Raw genomic sequence first — 22,332 nt, 5'->3', positions numbered from 1 at the left:
CGTGTTTTACCCTGTAGATAGCCCGGGTCAGGTGCTCCAGAAAAGCATTTTTTTGGCTTTTCAGGATATCCGGGGCAGCAGCTGGGGAGCCAGACCCTGCACTGGCACCAGCACCAGGTCTATGTGCAGGGCAGCATGTGTGTCCCAGCAGGACAAGGGGGCAGCTGCAAGTGGCAGCACTAGAAATTACCATGCCCCTCCACCATCCTCCCGGACTGCTGTCTATGTCCCAGCTCTGCCTGCCCAGTGGCAGGGGGAAGCTGTGAGACCCCTCAAAGCGGGGGGGGGGGGGGGGTCACTCCAGGAAGCCATATTGCCCTATGGGCTGTGTTGGCTGGGGAATGGCCCTTTGGCAGGATTTGCAGCCAAGGGTGAGCTGATCCCCAAGGCAGGCAAAGCTTTAAACACCCGTACCTCCCACATCAGAGCCAGCACCGGCTCCAAGGCCTGTCCCAGGCTGGGGGTGCTGCTGCCTGCACTGTGCAGTGCTGTCCCCCGACCCCTCAGGCCCTGCATGGCCATTTGCATGGTGTTGGGGTCCTGGGGACCTGGCCTGGGGATTTGCATGGTGCAGCACTGCACAGGGGGTATTTGCATTGGGAGGGCAGGGTGCAGGGGGAGTGCTGGGGAGGTGTGAGTGCCGGTGTCTGCATTTGCATATAGGTGTAGTTGCCTAGAGGGATGTGTGCATATATGTGTGTGTTTGCATTTGCATGTATGTGTTTGTGTGTATGGCTGTGCATGTATCTGGGTTGGGCACACAGTGAGGAGCTGATCCATCTTGCTGCTCTATTCACTGCCCTGTGTGTGCATGTATGCAGGTGTGTGTGTGTGTGCTCCTGCTGAGCTTTACATGTGCACTGGCCATGCCCCTGCCATGCTTGCTGCTCCGTGTCCTGGTGTGTGTGCATCCTACGAAGGTACAGGTGTGAACAGAGGCGTGCACCATTGCTGGCTGCCTGAGAGGTGTCGCCTGTGGGCTGTGTGCCCTGCCCAGTCCGGATGGGGTGTGCCGTCCTGGGCCAGGCACTGCTTTGCCGCAGGATGTGGCAGAGGCAACTGGTTAACCTCTGCACCCCAGTGCCTTGGGAGGATCAACCCAGGGAGCTGCCACTACGCACAGGGCTGTGTGGGCACCCTAGGGGTGAGCACCAGTGTTATGTGGGCACCCCTAGACCCCAGGCGTGACTCTGCTGTGCCTGGAGGAGATGCCCAAGCTGAGCAGGGGCTCCTTGCCCCTGAGGGTCACTCTGTCCCAGCACTGCTGCAGGTACCCAGCCATCTTGCACAAAAAGACAGGCTGTTTGTGTCCCTGGGGCTGAGCTAATGTTGGAGGTCATGGTGCTGCTGAGTACCCCCTGGTTGTCTCCAGCCCCCCAGCCTGCTCCTGGCCAAGGCAAGGACCATGGCAGGGAGCATAAGGGACTGTCCTTGCTCTGTGCTGGGGTTCTGCCCTCCCCATGCCAGGCTGTAGCTTCAGATACTGAAGGCAATGAGTCCATCCCACATATTGCCCCCCAACTCAAGACGATGAGGGGAGGCAGCCTTCAGCCCAGCTGGCTCTGGGACAAGCTTATTGCTATTTGGCAGGTGGAGTGGAGGGGAGAGGTGGGTCCCAGGCATGGAGATGCATCCTGCCATGGTGAAACAACAGGCAGCTCTACACACCCCCAGCAATTCCTGGCCATGGGGAGCATCGGGGGCAGGGTGGTACAGCCTGGCATCCTCCCCACTACACCCACAGGCCACTGGGGTGAGGGGACAAGCTTTTCCATTGCCCTGGGAGAGGGCTCTGAACCCCCATGAGCAAAGGGGATAATGGGGGGACCCTGCTGAAGAGGTGCTGGGGAGAAAAACACAGATCTTGCACTAGTCCTGCATCGTGGAGTGCATCAGCCCCATCCTCCAACAAGGCCTCCAGGGAAGGGGTGAGCAATAGGACTCCCCTCTCCCAGACCAGCCAGCGGCCCCGGGAAGCACGTGGTCAACCTGCCCAGGGGATGGATGTTGAGCAGGGAGCCAGGGCCACTGCTCCTGGCGCAGCTGTTGCTGGCTTTGGAAGACCTGAGGCAGGCTGTTCTGTTCTTGCTGCAGTGCCTGGCTCAGCCCCCACCTGTGTTGCCTCCTCATAGCTGCTGGAGGAGGGAAGCTGCTGCTGCCAGGCTTTTCATCTGCCTCCTGGACCAGTGTCACCCTGGCTCAGGGCACCTGCCACTACAGATGTTGCCAACATGGTAGTGGAGGAGCACCAGGGTGGAGTGGGACCTTGGCCAGGCATTGGCTGAGCTGGCATCCCCTGGCTGTGGGGCTGAGGGAGCTGGGGAGAGGAGGTCCAAGGACCCTGTCCTTGCACCTTGCACCCCTATGGCAACACCCCAGGTGCTATAGGTAAAGCTGGGGCCTTGGAAGTTGTGCTCACCCCATGGCGTCCCTCCAAACATGACACAAAATGCTGAAGGAGATGCGCCTGCAACTACATGCAGGATGGGCTGGGCAAGGGGGTTGGACATGCTCCCCCGTCTCCATCACCATGACTGGTCTGCACTGGGCACTGTGTGTGGACCAGCATGTTTCTCCAGGACACTGTAGCTGTGGGGTGCCCTGGGGTGCCAGGCTGGGGTCATCTGGGGTAACAGGGAGGAGGTTGCAGCAGCTGGCACCAGTGAGCTCCATTAGGATCAGGGTCTGGACCTGAGGACCAGATACCAGCTCCTCTGCCATGGTGCCCGGCATCCCCATCTGGGTAGGGTACGACAGGTCAGGTCGGGGGGCACCTGAGGCTGCAAGGGAGCTGCCACACTGGGGCCCCTTCTGGAGCGGCCCAGCTGGGTTTTGTCCCACTGTCAATCCCATACCGGGGCTTGGCCAGCCTCGGGATGCAGCAGTTGCCACCTGCTCACACCCAGGCTGTAATCCACAGCAGGAGGTGAGCAGCTGGCGGAGCCTCCCTGACCTTCAGGTGGGATTAGTCCCCATGGGAACAGTGGGGAGCAGGCAGGTGAGGCCACAGCTTCCCCGGCAGCTCCTGGGGACTGAGCAAGGCTAGCAGAACTGGGGGACTCAGCACACCCCCCTCGCCAGGGGCAGCCCATAGCCACGGCCAGGCAGCATCTGTGCAGGGCAGGTCCTGGAGGGATGACAGGGGGGTGAGCATGTGTCCCTGGGAGTATCCTTGTCTTGGTGGGTCTTTGCAGGTGCATCTCCAGAGCTGTGGGTGCCAGAGGGCAGAGTGCGCACCCACAGTCCCACAGGGATGGGATGAGCAGTGTGCCCAGGTGTGGCCACAGGCTGGTAGGGGCAGGTGGTGGGCAGGTCTAGAGAGCTGGTCCCGGCGAAGGTTGTGTGGGGAGAAGGGAGGCTGGGGTGAGGGGTGCTGCATGGAAGACTATGTCAGCAGGCTGTTTTGAAAACCCAGCTGTGAGCAGGAACATGCGGGCACCCCTTGCACTGCAAGTGGCTGTGCCCTCCAACACATCCCTGCCCTTCTCCAGCCATTGGTGACAGTACCCAAAGACCAGTCAGCATCTTGGTCCCCAGTTCCCACCAGGGTTCCTCTCCCACTGCTTGCTCACCCTGAGGACTCATCCTGTCCTGGGTGCAGCAGGAGCTGGGGCAGGTACCCACCCAGCTCTGCCCCAGGGGAGCCTGAGTGGGGACCTCTCTGGGCACGGAACGGCTGGCAGCCTGCGGCATGCGTGTGTGCCTAGGGGAGCTAATCCCAGCAACATCTGCCAGGCTTTTTTGCAATCCTGGGTGTTTCCGGCTGCAGGGAGGGGATGGCCGGGTGCCTGGGGGACACGTGTGTGCAGGGTGGCTGGCGTATGCCAGGGCCCCCTGTGCAAGGAGGCTTCTGTCATGAGTATGTGCCTACATACGTGTGTTCTCTGGGGCCAGCAAGGCCCCAGGAGGGGACAAGTGGCACTGAGGACCCCAGTGAGACCCTCAGCTTTGTGATTTGGGGGCCCAGCAGGTGGAAGTGGGGATTTTGGCCAGGGGAGATGCTTGGGGAGGGAAGGGGAGTATTTGCATCTTTGCCGAGGAGGATGATTTCCCAGGGAAAGGAGGCTGGGGGAGAAAGTGGAGGGAAAAGAAGGAGTGGGGCTGGGTGGGGGGAACACACACTGCCCCTGATCTAATCAGCCAGACCCTGCAAATAAAAGCCACCTGTTTTGGCCCTGGCAGCAGGAAGCCATCCCCAGAACAAACAGAGCACCAGGCAACTGGGAGAAAGACAAACAGGGACTGGCACCAGCTCCATCTGCTCCTGTTTGGCCCAGCCCCTGGACCTCCAGCCCCTGGACCTCCAGCCCCTTGGGGTGACCATACAGCCCCCAGCAGCACTGGGTGCAAGGAGAAAGGTGCTAGTGGGGCTTGGGGGTGGTGGTGGCCAGGGCTCAGCCCATGGCATCAGCTAGGTGCAGGACCGCACACAGCTGTGCTGGCCTGGTCAGCTAGTCCAGATACTCATAACAGCAGTGGGAAAGACAGCATGCTGCCATGAGCCCCAGATGTGTCCCAGATGTGGTATCAATATCAGGATGACTGGGCAATGCCTGCCTCGTCTCCCTTGGGGCTGTCTTTCAGCCTGCTCAGCTCCCCAAGATATGCATCATTCCAGGACCAGCACCTGCACAAGGCTCGGGGTATAACCCCACGGCTGGGCACCATGGATGTCATGGTCTGGGCTTGGCATGGAGCAGTTGGGTGACCCCGGTTCTCCCACCATGTTCCTGGGGCTGCCGGCCACCCGCGCTGTGCCCGGTGGCATGGAGAAACCCGATCTGTTTTGCTAGTGCAAAGAACAGGCTGAGCTGGGAGAGACACAGGGGCCCTTATTAAATTAGCTTATGCAGGAGGCCCTAGGCAAACGCTAACCAGCTCTCCCAGAGCTGGTATTAGCAGCTGCCCTTGAGCAGAGTCGCTGCCTGCCCCCGCACCAGCCTCCCCCTGCCCATGTTCCCAGCCAGGCAGGTGTGGCTGGGGGCAGGCAGGTGACCCAGCCATGGGGATGCTGGTTCGTGACAGGGACTGCCCAGAGGCTCTGGGAGGCCAGGCTGTGTCAGCATCCTGGGGTTCAGTGGGGAAGGGCCCTCGGCATGGCTCCTCATGGGTGACCACCCTGATCCACTGTCCCGGGACAGGTCTGTGGCTCCCATGTGGCTGCCTCGAATGTGCCAATCAGGGTGTGAGGCACACCCCAGCGTGTGGGACACGCTGAGAAGCGAGCAAGGGGCATAGCCTGCATCTGGGGGCAGGTTTCTCCCCTGCACCCCCCAGTGCTTTTATCCAAAGGGTTGTATAGGGGTGACTGAGCTGCCTGCGTGCCCCTCGTCATGGCACAACACCAGTGCTCCACAGATCCTGTAGCACACTACGCAGTACTCTGCACACCCCATATGCACATCCCATAACAGCCCACAGCATCCCACATATCCTGTGGTGCCACATGCCCTGGGGCTCTGTAATACACCCCACAGTGCCCTGCACCCCATAGCAGCCCAAGCTAACCAGTGCCCCACATCTCTGTTCGGCCAGCCCAGGTGAGGGGCAGAAGTTGCATGGGGGGACCCTGCAATGCACTGGCTCTGCAACTTGCCCCACCTTCCCCAGGCTGTTGGCTTCCCTAAGGGCTGCCCAAACCTGTCCTCCAGCACTCTGAGGGATGTCCCCAGGCCACCGGGCTGCATCCCAGGGGTCTGTTTACCCCCATGCATCCCCTTCCCTCGCTGGAGAGCATCCCCATCCTTCCCTCCATCCTTTGCTCCACTAGGCAGCTCCCAGGGGGTCTTCCCCGCTGCTACAAGCACCCAAGGCATCGCAGGCTGAGGGTCGTCTCCCTAGCGCCTGTCCCCGGCCAAGGGCCACCAACGTCCCTTAGCTGGAGCCAGCTCCAACCGCTGCCAGGCTGCACCCTCTGCTGGGACCTGCAGGCATCGGCGCAGCCCCGCACCGAGCCTCTGAGCAGGGAGAGAAATGCAGTGGGGGGAGACACGAAGAGGACCCACGAGTCCTGTCCCCAGCCCGTCTCTTCTGTCACCCCTCGGTCCTCAATTCTTGCTGAGAACGGGGCAGAGATGCCAGACATCCTAACACAAGCCCCAGCTGCCCGCGCTGCATCCTGGCACTGCCGGGCTCTCTTGGGATGCTGACCCTGTGCTCAAGACCCCCAGGAGGGCTGGGGTTTTCCTGGGAAAGTTTGGGGTGCTCTGGGCCAGGCCTTGCCCGGAGGCCAGTGTGGCTCCTGCCCAGCTGAAGGTGGGGAGTGCCTGGCCTCACCACAGGCTATGCAGGGATGCTGCAAGAAACGCTGCTGCCAAGAGACTAGGGATTTCATGGCTCAGCAGGGCACTCTTCTCCCTTTCCAGCCTGTGTTGGCCTCATCCAGCCCCGGTGCTGGTGGGAGGCACTAGGGATGTGTGCATAGCACAGTGGAGTCCCAGGCAGGGATGGTCCTGCTGCCCAGGTGAAGGACACAGATCTGCCCCAAAGCTGTTCCCCTCCTGCTGTGCACAGCATCCCCTACCAGGGTGGGAGGTGTGCAGGGAGCATAGGGAGCCCTTTGCCAGGCCAGGGGATGTGCCCAGGGCTTTGCAAGTGAGGAACATGTAACTACAGTTCATCAACACCTGGGCCAGAGCCAACACAGGAACCTCTGCAGGGTGTTGCACATCTCCCAGAGCATACACAGACCAAGCTGTAGCTGTGCCAACACCTCCTCCCCCACTGTCACTCACCCTAACCTTCTCACACCCCACACAGAGCCCTGACCCTGCAGACTGAGTCTCTGCCCTGCCCCTGCCAGCTGGGGATGCACAAGGCAGAGCCTGGCTGGAGGAGGGACCTGCAGTGGCATAGCCCCAGATGGAAGGGCAGATGCAGCCCTGGGTGAGCCCCGCATCCCAGTGTGAGGACATCAGTGCCCCTCAGCTCCCAGCTGGTAAATCCCTGCTTTACCCTGGCACCTCCTTCCCACCAGCTGCAACCCTGGCAAAGGCTGCGGTTGCCCGGGGAAAGGCTGGGTCTCTAATCCCTGGGCCAAGCAGGGACATTGTCCAGGGGCGGAAAGGAAAGCGGCGCGTCAGGCCCTTTGCACATTGTGCCCTGAGCCCCTGCGCAAACACAGCCCAGCACTTTCATTGTCAGCCCCACAGGGTGCGGGGGGGCCGCTCTCGCCACATTGCCTAACTGGAATGGACAGCCAGAGTCTGGGGTGGATGCGCACCCCATCCCCCCCATCCCCTGCCTGCTGACACAGCACCCTGCCTGCCTGCACCATCGGCACTTCGGTGCCCGCCTATAAAGACTGAGAGGAAAAGCCGGCGCCAGCACCGCCACCTTCGCCTCTGTGCCCTGCCGACCAAGTAAGTACCAGGCTGTGATCCCCCAAGCCCCCCCCACTGCACAGGCGCTGCCACGCTCCCTTCGCTCCCCACACCAAGCCACCCCACCCAGCGCACACTCTGGGGAAGGGCAAGCCACAGCGTGCTGTGTGGCTCAGCAGGGGTACTCTGTGTGTGGGCAGGAGGGGTGCTGGCATCCATCTTTGCAAGAGCCAGGCTGCTCTGCCCCTGGGCTGCACCCCACACCTGTGTCTGAGTCGGGGTCACTGCCACCTGCCCTGCACTGGGTGCAGTGCCACAGCACCCAGCCGACCCCAGAAGTCATCACAGGGAGCTTGGGAGGAGAGAAACTGAGGCAGCCCCGGGTACATCACGTGGAGAGCTGGATCATCACAAGTGCCCCCTGCGACCTGGGGGCCACCGGACAGAGATCTCTCAGCACCAAGGGAAGGGTAATGGGAAGCATCCCCAGTGCCAGCCTGGGAGGGCAAGGGGCCAGTGGCACGGGATGTGTGAGGGCAGCGCCACCGGCACTCCAGGCTCAGTGGCAGGCAGCAGGGTGGCTGGGGGCTGATGGTGGGCACCAGCCCAGGGTGATGCGTTGGGCTCTGCCAGCAGCCGAGTGACCTGCATGACCAGCAGCGAAGATATGGACGCCCTGGGGCATTACAAGATCACGGTGTGGGAGGAGGAGAGCTTCCAGGGCAAGCGCTGCGAGTTCCTCATGGAGTGCCCCAGCATCATGGAGCGCAGCTTCCGCAAGATCCGCTCCATCAAGGTGGAGTCTGGCCCGTAAGTGCCCCGCCAGCCCCGCAGCCCCTTGGCACACTCCGCTCCGGCAAACCCACTGCTCCCAGCTGACTGTCGGAACCTGCCAGGGAGCCAGGACATCTGGGTCCTTCCTTGGCTCTGACACAGTCTCATCATGAGACCTTCCTCCCTCTGCTCCTTGCATGGTGCCTCAGTTTCCCCATCTGCAAAGCAAGGAGACCCTGCCGAGCTGAGGCGTGGGTCAGAGGCAATGGTGTGGCCCTGGGGAGAGGGGTAGCACTCTCAAAAGGGATGTCTGGTGCTAGCAAGGACCCCAACCTCCATGACAGACCCACACCCTTCCAGCACATCTCCGTCATCCCCTGCATGGGAGGGAGAAGCCGGCCCTGGGCTGAACCTGGGGGCTGTGCCACACATCCCTGAGGGCTTTCCTCCTCTCCCCTCCAGCTGGGTGGGCTTCGAGTACCCTGAGTACCAGGGGCAGCAGTTTATCCTGGAGAAGGGTGACTATCCCCGGTGGGAGGCCTGGAGTGGGAACAGCGGCTACCGAACTGACCACCTCCTCTCCTTCCGGCCCATCAAGTGTGCGGTGAGTTACGGGGATACCACCGCGGTGCGCTCGGGGCAGGCAGAGCCTCCCACCGGCAGTCCAGCACGGAGGCAGATGAGGGACACACAGGAGGATGGGTTACATGGGATGTGGGATGGAGGGGTGAGGCACACACTGAGGTCCCATGGGGTGGAGGAGTGGCTGCGCCCACTGGCTCCCACTTCCCTGGGATGCTCTTTAGGGCTAAAATTTAGGCTGAAACACCATCCCAGCTCTTTCTGCTTTGTGCATTGGAGAGTCACCTCCCAGGCTGGGGTCCCCAGGCCTTGTCCCCCCACCCCGGATACAGAGGGATGGGGTAAGCAGAGCCGAGCCGGCAGGACCACAAGGATGCTTAGGGTGCGCGTCCGTCCCCCTCCCACCTGGGGTACCCGAGCCATGCCCAGGCAGATGCAGCCTCTATCGCTCCATCTGCAGAGCCACTGGTGCTTGCAATAGTGGCACGTCTGCGCCTCCGAGCGGGGGGTCCCCCCCCAACTTTTAATAATCACCAGGCAGATATGCTTGGGCTTTAATAAAGGGGATGCGATAAGATCACTCCTTACTGGCAGGACTGCTCCTCGGTGCAGATAGATGTGTGTGGGGGCTGGGCATGGGGGACAGTGCCGCATTGCACAGTGTCCCAGCAATTAACCCCTCGGTGCCCAGCATCCACCAAAGCTCCATAGAGCAAGGGGCACCAGTCTTAGCAGTCTGCCTTGCCCTGCAACCCACCTGTGGCCTCAGGGAATGCAAGGATGTTGAGGGCAGGAGCCTGTGTAGGTGCAGAGGATGTGGCCACTGTCACCCTCACCAGCACCTGTGCATTGGGACCACAGGGACATGAGAGCAGCATCCTCTGGGCAGCCCTGGGGTGTCCCGGCGAGGGGGTGCCAGGGTGAAGGGCATCCCCATGCCTTGCACCAAAGCTGGGCATGGCCCCAGGCCTCCCATGGTGCCTTTGTGCATGCCTCTCCCATCCCCTATCCCTGCACAAGCCACCCCATCCCCACTGACCCCCAGCTCTCTCCCTCTAAAGAACCACAATGACAGCAAAGTCATCCTCTATGAGGCGGAGAACTTCCAGGGGCACAAGTTTGAGCTGAATGATGACTACCCCTCGCTGCAGGCCATGGGCTGGGGCAACAAGGAGGTGGCATCCATCAAAGTGAACGCTGGAGCGTGAGTTGTGCTGTTGGGGAGAGGGGCAGTGGGGGCTGAGAGTAGGGGTTCAGTGAACAGCTCGCTCCTACATAGCTCCAGGGATGGGCAAGGGGGACCCCAAAAAGGAGGGGTGCCTGCCTGCTCCCTTTCCCTTGAAAATCCAAGCTGTGGGGTGTTTTCTGTCCCTCCCTTCCCAGGGCAAGCAGAGATGGGATGGGATGGGATGGGATGGGATGGGATGGGATGGGATGGGATGGGATGGGATGGGGGGATTTGGCCTGGGGCTCTGAGCCAGGGGTCTGCCTACAGGTGGGTGGCATACCAATATCCGGGATACAGGGGCTACCAGTATGTGCTGGAGCGGGACAGACAGAACGGCGAGTTCAAGAAGTACACCGAATACAGCAACCAGGCCCATACCAACCAGATCCAATCCATCCGTCGCGTCCAGCACTGAGCAGGGGCAGGGCCATGTGCCCCGCAGCCTCCGGGCTGCTATGCAATAGACCTCTATCTGGTAGCAAATAAAGGCATTTGTCAAAAAAAAAAAAAAGGGTACTCCTGCCTCTGCTCTGCTCCTTGGGGGGCTGCCAGGCCCGGGGGGATTCCCTGTGAGGTGGGAGGCAGGGTGTCTGCCCCAGCCCTGCTGCCCTCCAGCTCTCAGCACCTGAAAGGGGTTTCCCCTTCCCCAGGTAGTTTTGGACCCATGGCCGTCTCCACCCTGGTCTGGGCTCACTGCACCCCACCTCTGGTCCATGCACAGCGACTGGAGGGGATGTAGAATGGTTCCCACCCCTGTGATGCTCCAGCTGGGGAAATGGGAACTTACTGGGAACTTACTGGCCTTACTGGGCAAGGAAGGGGCTGGAGCTGGGAGGGGACATCCCTGGGGATTGTGCCCTGGGTCCTCCTCCCAGGCTCAGTGCCAGGGAAGGTGATTGCTACAAAGCCTGTGAACACAAGGTCCCCTCTCTCTGCACCCCAGTTTGGAAGAGGGGGGGGCCCTGCCTGCTGTGGGCCTGGGGAGGAGAAGGAGTGTTGGGGTCATCTGGGGGGGGGACAACAGTCTTCCACAAATGGGATGTCCACAGCTGGAGCACTCGCTTATAGAGGGGGCATGCAGGGGTTGTGCGGGGGTGTCGGGGACAGTGGCAAAGGTCCTCAGGGCAGTGTCCCATAGCTGGCAGGGGGCTCAGCTCACTGCTCCCAGCATCCTTAGGGTCCCAGTCCCCTCACCCCCAGCCTGGCCACGCCAGCACACCCATGCCAGCATCCGGATCCGGCTCCGCCCGGGCACACCAGGAGCCCCACCCAGCCTCCTCCTCCTCCAGCACCCTTTCCTGGTCTCTTCCATCCTGCCCTGGCACGCCAACCCCTCCTGGGGTGCAGGCCTGTGGTCCCAAGGTGCTCCCCACACTCAGGACATCCCCTCTAAAGCTGCACGATGGTGGAACAGTGCTGGGTGGTTTGGATACCTGGGTACCTGGAGGCTCACCCTGCTAGAAGCAGGCCTGGCCTTGGGCTGTGGGTACCCCAGAAGGATGCTGGCAGACTGGGAAAGACTGGGCTGGGGGTCAGTGTGTGCACGCCCTCTGCTCAGGGCTGCACAGAGACCCCAGCCCTGGCACATGTGTGAGTGGGTGCATGAGTGTGTGCACTGCACACACGAGCTTGCACCCGAGTGTGCCCATGCACGCTCTGCATGTTCCCGCTCCCTCTCCCCTTGCACCCCAATTTGTGCCATGCAAAAGCCCCAGCACCTTGTGCATCCCCATCCTGCAGGTCGTCCCTGCTGTGGGGCTGCACCCCAGGCCTCCCTTGTCTCCTCCATGTCCCCACTGGCCCCACCCAGCCACAGTCCCACGGCAGCTGGCCTCTCCCCCTGCACAAACACATTCCTGCACACCCGGCTGGGCTGCAGCCAGCCCAAGGCCACGTCAGCTCGGCTCTGCTCCACGCTGCCAGCACACAGGTGAAGTTGTCCTGGGCACCTGTGCATAGGGCTGTAATGGGGAGGGGGGAGCTGTGGGGGTCACAGCATAATGTGGGGTCCTTATTGCTCCATCCTGGGGTGGGGGGAGAGCACTGGGTAGGGTGGTGGGGGGCAAGCTGCCTGCTTGCAGCCAGAGGGACCTTCTGCTGCTGCCAGCTGGGTGTTCCACGTGTCCAGGCTCTGTCCCCTGGAGCCCCACAGACCTGAACCCTCATCTCCCAATCCCCCAGGGACCCGAAGCCCCATCCCCTGGCTCCCCCATGGACCTGGGCCCATGTTACCTGGATTCCTCATGTACCCTGCCCCCCCATCCTCTGGGTCTGCCCCAGCTCCCCCATGTCCCAGGTCCCGCATGAGCCTGGGGTCATAACACTTAGGTCCCCAAACCTCTACATGGCCAGCCCCAAACTCCCTGCCCTTCTGCACCCCTCAGCCCCCAGGTCACCCATAGCCCCACAGTCCCTTCACACCCCACTGTAAGCCTCCCCACCCACTGGCTTTCCCAGGGACCCAGAAGTGGCCACCCCCAGTGCCCCCTGCAGCCCCCCCATCTTCAGCTCCCGCAGCCCTAAACCTGCTTCTCAGGCTGATCCCAAACTTCTCCCTCCACTCTGGGCTGGTGCAGTGTCCGTCGGCCCAGACCACCCCCCTCCATGTCCTCTGCCATGCAGGTCTGCTGGAGGGAGGATCCCAGTCACCAGGGCTGCTGGGGGGAGAGGGGCTCGGTGGGTCTGGCCCCCTTCCACCTTACCCCGCTGTCTCCAGGGCTTGTTTTCCGTTGCCTGCGGTTTGTTCCAGTGACTCAGGCAGCGAAAGCAAGTCTGGGAGGCTGCGGAGCCGCTGCTGGGAGAGCTGCACTTGGGGGGCTGGGCAGGGAGAGGGATGGGGGCGATCAGCCAGGGCTGTTGGGCTGTACAGAGCTGGGACGCCCCGCTGTGGGGTTCAGGGGAGCTCAGCGGACAAGCTGGGTGAAGAGAAACTTTTTAAGGGCTGTTATACCCAAACAGAATTGGTGGGGAATTCGTGGGGGAGTACTGTGGGCTCGGCTCAGGTCTCCCCCCCCCAGCATCTGCTCTCTGTCCCCGATGGAGCTGGGCAGCAGGGGTGGAGCACCCGGAGCCCAGCTCAGCACCCATGGGACCCCTTGTTTCCTAAACCCTTTGGACACCCCCACCCAGGGAGGAGCCACCAGCCTCATTGGGCTGTGGCACCCCGACTAAGAGTTGCTCCCCGTGGGCTGCAGCTTGTTACGTGGAGCACATTTTGGCTGCAGTATAAATAATAACAGTGGGTCTGGAACAGCCATATCCTGGACTGGATTCACGTCTTGTGATAACCACTTCCAAGAAATTTGGCTAAGTCCAGTGTGAGAGCTCATCCTTTTACTAGACATCAATGAAACACATCAGGATAGATCATGGGCTTGGCTGTATGGGATTGGTCTTGTGGAGCAGAGCTGGTGCCTGCTACTAACATGCTGCCTGGCTGCCTCAAGCTTCGATGGCTCTGTCCCCCCAGCCAAGAATGGACCCTCTGCCGGCACCCTGCAGCTGCATGTAGCAGCTGGAGCGTGGGTGATGGGGAAAATCCTGGCTAGATATGTCTTTTGGGAGCTGAGATGACCCCAGACGCTTTCCCTGTTACAATTTTCTCCCCAAATTGCCCTCCCGTCTTCACAACACCCAGGGCTGCCCAGGACAAGCTGGTGGAGATGGGGCTGTGCAGATTTGGGTGGGTGTTGGGGGGTCACCCAGCTTCTACAGGTCCTAATAAAGATGGGCAAGAGAGTGGGACAGGGCTGGGGACCCCAGGATGGTCACAGGCTTACCCTCCCTGAGGCAGGGACTGTCCAGAAGGACACAGAGAACCCAGGGAGGTGGCAGAGCTGTGGTACATCCTGGTGCCACCAACCACTGGAGGTGCACTTACCCACCCTGGCACCCTGGGCACCATAAAGGGACCTCAGCATTGGGGTCCCAGAGCTGGAGAGATGCAACGAGGACACAGCTGACCCACCCTAGGGCTCTGGGAGCTGCAAGGTGACCCCAGGACTGTGGCTGAGGACCCTGGAGATGGGGCAGGGGCAGGCAGGGAGCCCCACAGCCGGCAGCATGGGTGGCTCAGAGGAACGGAGGCAGGCGGGACGATGCTGTGCGGTGAGATGGAAAGGGCCCAGGCCATGCCAGCAGCGTGGGGACTGCCATGACCACTGGCTGGCCGTGGAGGTCAGGGAGTGGGGTGCTGGTGGCGGTGGTGGGAGGCCAGGCCCGGGCGGTCTCCAGGCAGTGTCCGAGCCCCGTTCGCAGCTGGGATGGCAGCGCCGTGTTTGCGAAGAGTTAAGGAGGCGGAAGAGGCAGGAAGCGGCCCGAGCTGCTCTCCATAGAAACCCGCGGCCGTGATTAAAGTCTGATGCGGACCGATAGCGGGGGGGGGGGGGGGGGGGAGGGGGGGGGCGGGGGGGGGCAGCGCCCGCTTTAATTACAGCAGAGGAAATTGCTGGAGCCGGGGCCCGAGCCCCTGCGAGTTGCCTGGAAACTCCCCCCCACCCCCGCCTCCCCCGTCCCCTGCCCGTCCCCTGCCCGTCCCGCTGCCATTTATTCGCCATCAGCTGCTCCCTGATAAAGTGGAATAATAATAATAATAATAGGGGCAGGAATATTAAAACATGCAGCCCGCGGGCCGCCCCCACAGCTGCCATGAGACACGGCGCCGGAGCGGTGCCACTGCTGCTCAACATGTACCTGCCAGGTACGGGCGGATCCCCCCAGCTGCTGCCCCACCGCAGCACCCTGCACTGCACAGCACCCCAGCCCCCGCCCGCCCTGACCCGTCGCTGCCCTGGGGCCCTTCTCTGCCCCGTCTCCCTCCAGCACCCACCCTGCCTTCCCCTCTCCTTCCATCCATTCTCCCTTCCTGCCTTCCAGCCCTGCAACCATCCCTTCCTCCTTCCTTCCAGCTGCCCTTGCAATGCTTCCATGCCCGCACACCCATCCTCCCCTCCATCCTTCATCTGCCCACTGTCCCCCTGTCCTTCCATCCCTCCATCCACCCTTCTGTCCTTCCAACCCATCCTTCCACCCACCCACCCTTCCCCTGTGCTTCCATCTATCCTTCCACTCCACCCACCTGTCCCTCCGTCCCTCTTTCTGTCCCCACTACCAGCCATCCCCTGCATCTGCCCTCTGTCCCTTCCATCAGCCCAGTCTTCCACTGTCTTACCCATTGCCTGCCCTTCCTTCTGCCCTTCCACCTCTCACCCTTCCTTCCCTCCTTCTTCTTATCCTTCCTTCCATCTACCCATCCATCCACCCATCCTCCCTCTGTCCTTCCATCCATCCACCCATTCCTTCTTCCTTCCTCCCTTCCTTCCATCTCCATCTCCATCTACCTCTCCTTTTGCCAGCCATCCGCTCCCCAAACACCAACTCGTCCTTCTTTCCACCCGCTACTCCTGCCACCCACCCATCCACCCACCCCAGCCGCCTCCTCTCCTCCTGCCCCACAGCTCGTTCCCTCTCTCCCTCTCTCCTCCCTACCCAGCCCGCGGGATTTTCTATTCCTATTTAAAAGCTTCCCCGGCTCCGTCGGAAATCGGATTTCCTTTTTCCTGGACGCGTTTCCTGGCTTCGCCGCGGCGGCAGGGCAGGCGAGGGGGAGCGGCCGGGGGCTGCGGGGAGGCTGCCCGCGGGTGGGTGCCAGGGGGTCGCGGTCCCGCCTGGCCCCGGCCCCCCCTGCACCCCCACCCGCGCCCATTTTTCCCCTCCCAGATCCAGTCGGGGAAACTTTGTTCAAAGACGGCAAGAGCCAGGCGTGGGGGTCCCTCAGCCCGGGCGTGCAGAAAGGTAAGAGCGCCGCTGCCCTTCCCCGGGACCGGCCCCACTCCCCCCGGCCCGCCCGGAGCGGGGACACCCCCGGAGCACATGCCACCCTCCCGCAGCCCTCGGGGACCCGTATCCGTCCATGTGCCGGGCGCTGCCCACGCGGGACGCGGCTACAGGGGAGCCCCGCTCCCTGCTGCTGTGGGCGGCTCGGGCCGGAGCGTCCCGCCGCCGAAACCCACCGGGAGAGCGGCCGAGCCCCGACGGCCGGGAGCCGCCGTCCCGTTGCAGCGGAGGGGAGCGGGGTGCCCAGGGCCCCCGGCCCCCCCGTGGAACCCCCGACGGGGAGGGAGCTGCCAGTCAGCCCAGGAGCTGGGGGGGCTAATCCGGGCTCGGGGGACCCGTGCCTGGGAGCGGGGGAATAAGGTGGGATACCAGCCGGCAGGGAGCTGTTGGTGCAGGGCTGGGGCTCCGGCAGGGCGGGAGTCGGCCGGGAGGTGGTGGGTCCCCGGGAGCCAGAGCCATCCGTCCGGGAATCCCTGGGATCTGCCAAGGGCTGGCCAGCGAGAAGCCTGGAGCCTGCTGGGGAGCGCAGCAGGGCTGGTCGTCGGGCAGATGCAGTGCCAGTGCTGTGGCATTTGGGCCATGTAGCTTGCCCGTCTGGCAAGGAGACAGGGCTCAAGGGGGTGCTCTGAGCAGGAAAAGGGGAGCCCTGGTTTAGGGGTGGGAGGGGGGCAAAGTTGGGACCCGGGGGGGCCCTTTTCCCTCTGCACTGTGGACTCTGCCCCAGATGACCTCGGCGCCCTGCGCTGCGTTGAGAAGGACCTTTTTGGATTCCTGGAGGAGCTGCCAGGCACTGCAGCATAGCACCCTGCGGCAGGCAGGATTGAACTGAGCCACCCCACCCAGCCGCACCCCCCCCCCAACACCTCCCTGCCCTCCTTGCACGGGGTGGGGAACCCCGTGGGTGGGGGATTGCAGGAGCCCAGGGTGGGGGCTGCGGGGATGGAGTAGAGGTGAGAGCTGCGGAGAGATCCCCCACCTCGGTCCCAGGGTGGGGGATTTGGAAGTACAGTACCTTGGACAGACCTGTGCTCGTCCGCCTGGGTCAGGATGTCTGAGCGACGTTTGGTGGAATGGGGATAGATGGGAATGGCTGTTCCCTGCTTCTTCCAGAGCTAGAATTGGGTGGCACAAGATAAAATAGACAGGTGGAAAGCAAGCAGGACAGGTGGTTCTTTGTGGGGAACGCAGGTGAGCTGTGGGACTGCCTTCTGCAGGGGTTGTGGGTGCTTAACCTCTATATAGGATACAAGCACCTTTAGACAAAATAGTGGCAGAAAAGCACAGGGAGGAGGATGAAATGTAAAGACACTGCGGTGGGAAGAGCCTGGGGTGCAAGGGCTGGGGTCAGGAGCAGGGATGTGCAGGGAGTGCTGTTTGGGAGGGAGTGGGGGGAGTAGGGAGGTGGTCTAGACAAGTGCAGGGCCACTCCGTGGGATGACCGGATCCCAGCAGCAGGACTGTTCACCACCCTAAACTCCAGGGACCCTCTCCTCACATGACCTCTGGCCGGACTCGGTGGAGCCTGTCCTTGTGCCTCACCATGGGCGTGTCCAGGTGTGCCAAGCTCCTGTGTGTGTACAGCCTGGCACAGGGGCATCTCAGGCACCCACCAAGGGTGCTCCTCAGTGCAAGATATGAGTGCAATGGCCACGGCTTAGAAAGGACAGTTTTCCTCTGGAAATAAGGAATACTGGTGCCTGATTCAAAGTCACAGCAGGTCCTGCCCCATCCTAGTCTCTCCTTCCCTATACCTGCCTGCACCTGCCAGGGGTGCAGGTCAGAGCAGTGTTGCACCCTGACTTCAGCTCACCATGGAGACATCCTTGCAGGTTACAGTGTCCCTAGAGATGGGCAGGGGCTGTGCTGTGACACCAGCCCAGTTTCAAGCAGAGGTGGCAATGGGGAATACTGGTGCTGGGATAGATCTGGGCACTGCCAAGATACCTCCTTCTTGGGGCTACAGATCAAAAACCAGACCAGATCCTCACACCAAAGCAAATGAGCAGGTATTCATCTTCAGTGGGGTGTGAAAGAGGATGGGAGGGATGTGGGGAACCTGGATCCAGACCCACTGCAGTCTGTATTGACCTCTGAACACTCCTACCCCTGTCCTGAGGTGCAGGGGTGTCCTCTCCTCCTCTTGCTTGGGGGACAGGTGGGGTAGGGATGCTGCAAAGGAGACACAATCTCATTACCATCTTCTATGTCTCTAGAGCAGGGAAGATGCAATGAGGTGCATCTGAAACCTGGGTCCGGGAGGGGGCAACATAACGGGGGGTCGAGGAGACCGGGGCAAATCCTGCCCTGCTCCTTGTGCCCTGAGAGGGAGCTTTAACCTCTCCGGGGCTGGGCTTTGCAGGCAGCGGGCAGATCCAGCTGTGGCAGTTCCTGCTGGAGCTGCTTTCGGACCGAGCCAACCTGAACTGCATCGCCTGGGAAGGCACAAACGGAGAGTTCAAGCTGATCGACCCCGACGAGGTAGCACGGCGCTGGGGTGAGCGGAAGAGCAAACCCAACATGAATTATGACAAGCTGAGCCGGGCACTGCGCTACTACTACGACAAGAACATCATGACCAAGGTCCATGGCAAGCGCTATGCCTACAAGTTCGACTTCCACGGGCTGGCGCAGGTGTGCCAGCCAGCCACCCCTGATCACACCCTCTACAAATTTCAGGGCAACCTGGCCCCGCTGCCCTTCTCGGGCATCTCCAAACTCAATCTCATGACCTCGGGGGTGACGCCGGCCGGCTTCTCCTACTGGCCTGGCTCCAGCCCAACCCTCTACCCTGGGCATGGGCTCCAGCCCTCTGCCCCATTCAGCGCCATGGCAGCCTCTCACCTCAACAACATGAACAACCATTACCATTAGAGGCTCGGCCATACCAGGCGGACCTCCCCATCCCCAGCAGCGTAGGGCTGTGGACCTGGGGAGCTCAGCAGGGAGGGATGGGGGAGGGTGGGATCATGCTCTGCTCTCAGTTGCCCCGTTTTAGATTTGGAGAGTGGTGTGGGGGATGAGGGGGTTCTTGCAGGGTAGCTGGGTTGGTTCCCTGATGTGGGTGTCTGGAGGAGAGAAGCCACCTAAATTTAGGGTGAGGAGGGATCCATGATCCTAGAAACAGGCATGGATACCTAAAGCAGGGTGTGAATGGAAGGAAAAACCATGGGCTCCCCTCCTGGTAGGGACCGTGCATCCCCTTTCCTTTGCAACATGCTGCTCAGCCCATGAAGGTTCTTAGCTCTGTCCCCAGCCTATGCCTGCCCTCCTCTCTCTCTGTAGAGAGGAGTCAGGAGGTGGGGCCCCAGGGCAGCTGTGTCCCATGAGGGTCCCCATGGCCAGGGACAGGGAAAGGGGACCCTCCTTCCTACTCCTTTGTCTCCAAAGCTTTCCTTTCCTCCATCCCTCCTACACCTCCTGCCAATGGTGGCTTCCTTCAGACCGCAGGAGAAGCCTTGGTCTGGAGAGCAGATGCCCTTCATGGGTTAACTCCTGCCCAGGGCATGGCTCTGGGGTTGGAGGTGCCAGGGGCAGGTGTGGGGGGCACTGCCAGCCCTCAGGGCAAGGCCAGAACATAGAGGCACCAGAGTCTGGCCCCTGTAACTCTGCCCTCTCCCCAGTGCCCAAGGACCACGCCAGAGTGCGATGGTCCCCACAACCCTGTGAACGAACCCATGTCCTGCTGGTCACTTCCAAGTTTAATGTCCCAGTTTTACTGTGGCTTTAGGCCCTTGCAACCAGGTCTTGGTGGGACAATCTCCACAGGTGGGGACATCCCCAGGGAAAAGGTTGGGTAGAGGTGGAGCAGAGGAAGGGATGACAGCAGGGCTGGGAGTCCCACGCACAGAGGTGCAGCCCTGGGTCTCTCTGCCCAGGTCCAAGGAGATGCCCCCATCCTCTGGAGCAGGACTTTGGCCCAGTGGCTGCAGAAAAGCTGGGCATGCTGGGCTCTGTGCTGGCTGGGGGGAGGGATTGGTCTTTAATAAAACAGAGGTGCTGTGACCTGTGTCCTCTCACATCTGCAGGGGGATGGTAAGAGGGGAAACCACCCAGCAAATCCCCTCCCATCCGAGCCAGAGCACCTGCAGGGCTGGGGTGGGGAAGATGCAGCCACCCTGCTGCAACACCTCTGGCTCTTACAGTGCCCAAGAGATAGGGCAGAGCTGGAAACCTCTGGGCTTCTTGAGACACTCCTCCAGGGAAGCCACATACCTTTTTCCCAAGCTGGCAAGGGGATGTGGCAGCTGGAGGCAAAGAGGAGATGCAGTTGTCCTGAGGGGATGTCTGCCATCCTGCCATCATCCAAGGCAATCTGGGATGCCAGGAGCCAGATCTCTTGTGACCCACAGAGCCCTGTGCAACCAGCTCAGGGCAATGCACTGTGCCCAGAACAGCCTGATTCTGCAGCAGGTATCCCTGCAGGGCTGCGCTGTGCCAGGAGCAGGGAAGTCCCGAGCCATGGGGCCAGGCGCACGTGTGACAGCGATGCAAGGCTGAGTGGGGAAGCACTGCTTGCCTGGCTTTAGGAACATGCCCACAGATCCACTGGTGCCCGCAGTAGCTGGTGTGGGCTCATGGGCTGCCCTTTGCCTGCACCCTCCTTGGGGCTGTTCTCCCCATCCCACCCCCATTGCAGGTCCAGGGTAGGGTGCCAGCCTTACGGCAGGGATCAGATTGGCCATGAAGGGGGTTCTGTGCAATTACCCAGCCCATGGAAGGGGTGGTCAGCTCCCAGACCCTCTCCCTGTGCCCCCCAGATCAGAGCAGCCCCCAGATAGATCTGGGGGCTCTCTGTTGCTCCCTCTGCATCCCTCCAGGGTCTGGTGACTCGCATGGCCTTGGTGGCATCTGCTCAGACACATCGTCACTGCCCTAATCAGCTTAAGGGAAGGGGATATGATGTCATCATCTCCTCTGGGGAAGGCTCAGGCTGGGGACTGGGGGGGCTGATGCTGCCAGTGGGGAGCCCGTGTGTGGAAAAGGAGGTGAAAGGACTGGGCGCTTCCCTTCTGGGGGGGGGTCCCTGGGGGTCCCTCCCTCCAGGCTCCCTAAGCATTGCCCAGTCTGGTCCCCAAGGACAGCAGGAGGTGAAGTGGTGGGGAAAGGAGTAGTTACCCCATGCAACCAGCACTCAGGCTGGAGACCACCCTCACCTCCCCAGCTTGTCCTTGCAAGGGCAAAATGGGGGGGCTGGCCACGGCTGGCTCCCTCAGAGCTGGGGCAGGGGGCCATGCCCCCAGCAGGGGAGCCTGCTTTGGGGCTTAGGTAACTGCATGACGCAGGGCAGGACATGGATTAAGGGATGTGGGTCACTAGTAGCTCCCCCCACACCATGCCGCTCCTATCCCTCTGCCAGTGACTGCACCAAGGAAGCCCAGGTGAGCCTACTTCCTTCCTCATTCCCAGCCCTGCAATCCAGGTCACTGCTGGATCGGAGGCTGAACTTGCTGGGGAAAGGGGAAAGTTATGTTTCTGGGGGAGGGAAGACCACTGTACGCGCCCAGTGCAACAGGCTGCAGCTGAGGGCTTCGTTCCCTCTGCTCTGAGCTCACCTGGCACAGTGCCCCTGTTCTGTCCCCAGAGCACCACCCCAAAGGCCAGGAACTAGCCGTGCACCACCCAGGAATGGTAGCCAGGAGGGAAGGTGAGGGACACCCATGCAGGACTGCACCAGTGATGCTCTCACCTGCCTGAGGGATACAGCTGATATCACCATGGCAACTCGGGATGCTCCCATCCCCAGGTCCCACTAGGAGCAGCACCCCCACCCCATGTTGTGCTTATCAGAGGGGGGGGACAGAGCATCGCCTCCCCCCCACCAGCCTCCCCCCCCGAGCCCCGTCTGACCCAACCTGCCAGCAGTGCTGCTTTCTTCAGTCACCAAAACCGCCAGCTCAGAGCAGACTGCAGCAAAATCCTGCCAATGGGTGAGCGGGGCTGAGCCCAGCACGGCTCCCAGCGGAGCATCATCCCTGGGCCTGGCCAGGGGTTCCAGGCCTGGGGGGCTGATGGGGCAGCACCGTCCCTGGCAGTGGGGTGCACCAGCTGGGTGGGGAGCTTGTCCTAGGTGGCTGGCAGCAGGGTGCATTGGCCCAGTGCACCCACATGCTCCAGACCTACCTGTGGGGAGTCCTCAGGTGCCCTGCCCAGGCTGAGATGGAGGAATGTGGTCCCAAAGGGCCCCAGCCTGCACTGGGAAGAATAAGGATCAGCACACATGGCCTGGCAGCTTCTTCTGCTGCCTTGTGATTAAAGGCAGAAGGTTTTTTTTCCTACTTAAAAAAAAACACCACCAAAAAAACAACCTGCATTTTTGTCTCTGGCTTTGCTTTGCAGGCAAGAGGGCAGGATTGAACCCTGCCCTGGTATCAGCCTCCTGCCAGGATGGTGGGAGGACCCCTCCTGCTCCCCCAAAGCCTACCAGCCCCACAGTAAGGGATCAGAGTGGAGCTGGAGTAGCCCCTCTCCTATTTTAGCAGAGCCATGTCACAACTTGCTTCATTTCTCATGCTGGGAAGAGCCTTTGCAGCACAGCTAGGTCACATCTGCGCCAGGGGACATAGGCTGCCTCCCTGCCCACCCCTGCTCCCC

The 22,332-nt window shown here is 61.6% G+C and overlaps 2 protein-coding genes across 5 annotated transcripts; both read left to right on the top strand.

Moving 5' to 3' along the window:
- Positions 1-6,848: 6,848 nt before the first annotated feature.
- CRYBA2 (crystallin beta A2) lies at positions 6,849-10,403 on the top strand. 4 transcript variants are annotated; one of them, XM_075092562.1, is made up of 6 exons: positions 7,325-7,361; positions 7,523-7,792; positions 7,959-8,132; positions 8,559-8,700; positions 9,740-9,882; positions 10,174-10,403. In XM_075092562.1, exons 3-6 carry the CDS (start codon positions 7,972-7,974, stop codon positions 10,319-10,321), a joined length of 594 nt encoding a protein of 197 aa, XP_074948663.1. In that variant the 5' UTR covers positions 7,325-7,361; positions 7,523-7,792; positions 7,959-7,971; the 3' UTR covers positions 10,322-10,403. The 4 variants fall into 4 exon arrangements, with proteins under 4 accessions (XP_074948660.1, XP_074948662.1, XP_074948663.1 ...); XM_075092559.1 differs by lacking the exon at positions 7,523-7,792 and having other exon boundaries at positions 6,849-7,361; positions 7,956-8,132; XM_075092561.1 differs by lacking the exon at positions 7,523-7,792 and having other exon boundaries at positions 7,090-7,361.
- A 3,909-nt stretch (positions 10,404-14,312) lies between these two features.
- FEV (FEV transcription factor, ETS family member) lies at positions 14,313-19,743 on the top strand. The gene is made up of 3 exons (XM_075093212.1): positions 14,313-14,605; positions 15,625-15,699; positions 18,101-19,743. Exons 1-3 carry the CDS (start codon positions 14,554-14,556, stop codon positions 18,610-18,612), a joined length of 639 nt encoding a protein of 212 aa, XP_074949313.1. The 5' UTR covers positions 14,313-14,553; the 3' UTR covers positions 18,613-19,743.
- The last annotated feature ends 2,589 nt before the right edge of the window (positions 19,744-22,332 follow it).

The sequence above is a fragment of the Phalacrocorax aristotelis genome, chromosome 5 (genome assembly GCF_949628215.1).
Source record: "Phalacrocorax aristotelis chromosome 5, bGulAri2.1, whole genome shotgun sequence".
NCBI lineage: Eukaryota > Metazoa > Chordata > Aves > Suliformes > Phalacrocoracidae > Phalacrocorax > Phalacrocorax aristotelis.
Note: the sequence above shows the minus strand (reverse complement) of the source record. Positions and strands in the feature narration are given on the sequence as shown.